At 35.0% G+C, this 2,333-nt stretch overlaps 1 protein-coding gene across 1 annotated transcript; it reads right to left on the bottom strand.

The window, feature by feature from the left end:
- Nucleotides 1–978: 978 nt before the first annotated feature.
- Nucleotides 979–1,944, bottom strand: LOC139679683 (taste receptor type 2 member 40-like). The gene has a single exon (XM_071571653.1). The coding sequence runs from the start codon at nt 1,942–1,944 to the stop codon at nt 979–981; it is 966 nt and encodes a 321-aa protein (XP_071427754.1).
- Nucleotides 1,945–2,333: the final 389 nt, after the last annotated feature.

Genomic DNA, 2,333 nt, shown 5'->3' with positions numbered 1-2,333 from the left:
TAGTAATTTATAATGTAGATATTATCTAAATTCCTGGAGAAAGGATATACAGCATAAAAATACTTGAGCTGAGACCTTCAAAATAGATTCATCAAACACATTATTTAATAAAACATGACAGGATTTGTTGAGTATATTTCATTAATCTCATGAGAAACTTCATAGTAATATAAAATATTAAAAGAGAACAGCCTTAGAAACAACCCATAGCTGCTCTAGGCAGTAGCAAATCAGAAAAAAGAAGGCAAATTTGTGATCAGAATGGTCAACTCAACATGAAGATTTTCTACAGGTTGAACTATGTACCTATATCTCCTTTCATTTTAATCACCACTGTGGTAATCCACTTTCCAGAAAAATCAAACAAATAAGCATAAAATATATCTCAAACAAAAGTATCCATTTTTAAAGTGGTATTTAACACTAAAATGTTACAGATATACTGGAATCCTAACACAAATAAACCTGGTTCAGAATGTAATTTTATTACATTAATTGACTGTATATTTCCAAATCTTAATATTTTTTCTCATTTTCCTTTCTAAAAGCATATCTGTTTCTATGTTACACTAGCTATGACTTGTACATGTTTTTTAATCAAATTTTAACCTTCTCAAGTGAAAAGTCCTTTAGCTGAGATCTGATACTTGTAAGCTCTGCACATTTTTTTCTGTTTTAGCCCCATTTTCTTCCATTCAAACATGTTATAAAACTGTCAGTCTTAAAAAAAATTTGTGAAATCACAAAGCAACCTGAACTTGATTTATTAAGTACATTGTTTTCATTCAGTGCATTTTATTCTCACTTCATATTAAGTAACATAGAAGGATCTAGAGTGCTGCACAAGGCAAAAACATATGTTATTTCACATGTTATGAAATATTAAGCAGGGCTAGTCACAGAAATGTATGGAAGATGAGTTACTGATTAAGAAATAAAACAGTGAAGCAATACATGAAGGTCTTGATTTCAGATCTCTTACTGGAAAGTGTTTCTCTCAAGCCTGGAGCTTGGAGACATATTTTCCATATAGCACTTAAAATGCTGGCAAAGTTTCCTAAATGTCAGTTTCAGTTTTGAATTGACTATGATGAGGATAATTGAATGCACGGAAGGATATGCCCCAGCTACAACTAATGATACTGCAACTTTCACAGTATCTTTACTTTGAGATGTTGAGAGTATCAAGAGAATTTGAGCTACAAAACTGGAAAGATAGAGGATTAAGAAAGAAATAATTGATTTAATGGCAGTTAGGTGAACATCTATCAAAGCATTCCTGAAAGTATCAGCATAACATTGCATCTTCTTTCTGTGTTTCCAAAGAGAAGTAACTAACAGACCTGATGTTACCACAGATAGTACTAGAGGGAAAAAACAACCTACAAAGTAAAGAAGCAGCAGGTAGAGATGTGAACTATCCCAGTCAGTGATTTGAGCTGTACTATTTTCTCTGCATTTCCCTGTTGAGCTGCAGAGGTAATTGATGGGTGTAATCCACAACAAAGGAAGAGAAGTCACAGAAGACATCACCAGCGATCCAAGAAGAAGCCATGGGACCATCCCAGCTATTCTGAGCTTGATTTGCAGCAGCAGCCACTGGGTGACATTGATTATTTTTACACAGTAGAGTACATAGAGCCAGGTACTGAACCACAAGCTGGCATGGTTTACAAACATCCATACAGCACCAAAGCCTTTGTACACCGAGGCCAACTTAAACACATCTGCAAAGTAGAGACTATGGATGTGCATCAGTACTGTCACCTGCAGGATAAATCTTGATGTGCTCAGAAAGATCAGGATCATATCAGCAGAAGAAATGTTTTTGGTTTTGATCCAGTTAATGATATTAACAGTTGTAATAAATCCATTTCCAATAAATCCAACAACAACTTCAATAGCTACAAAACTTATTGAAATGATAAGGATTGGTGGCAACATCTTGCTGCTTTGGTTGCCTCTGCCTGATAAGCCTTTGTAGCTGTGCAAGAAGTTGGGTAGTTCTGATGATATCTGACTAGTCCTAGCTCCAGCCTGCTCGCTTTAAATATGGGAACAAAAAGACATCTGGAAATGATAGTGGATCTGGAAATTATAGTGGAAAATTATTATTGATGCTTTTCCTGAATGTGCAAATCAGAAAAAGATTTAATAATTAACCCTAAGCTTTTACATGCATAAGATTTGCCTATGCTTTTGCTTAGGGATGTGAAATAGCCAGCTGTATTAACCTCCCCATCTTTTATCCAATGGTTTATATACTTATCTAGTGACAGAAAGCTCTGTGGCTCTCTGGTTACAACAGTACCCGACAATGTGGAAGGGAATGC

Source organism: Pithys albifrons, chromosome 1, assembly GCF_047495875.1.
Source record: "Pithys albifrons albifrons isolate INPA30051 chromosome 1, PitAlb_v1, whole genome shotgun sequence".
Classification (NCBI taxonomy): Eukaryota; Metazoa; Chordata; class Aves; order Passeriformes; family Thamnophilidae; genus Pithys; species Pithys albifrons.
This window is presented reverse-complemented; position numbering and strand designations above follow the sequence as displayed.

What these genes read in the sequence shown, in the direction of transcription:
- LOC139679683 (XM_071571653.1), bottom strand. Translation starts at nt 1,944, where the DNA reads ATGTTGCCACCAATCCTTATCATTTCAATAAGTTTTGTAGCTATTGAA.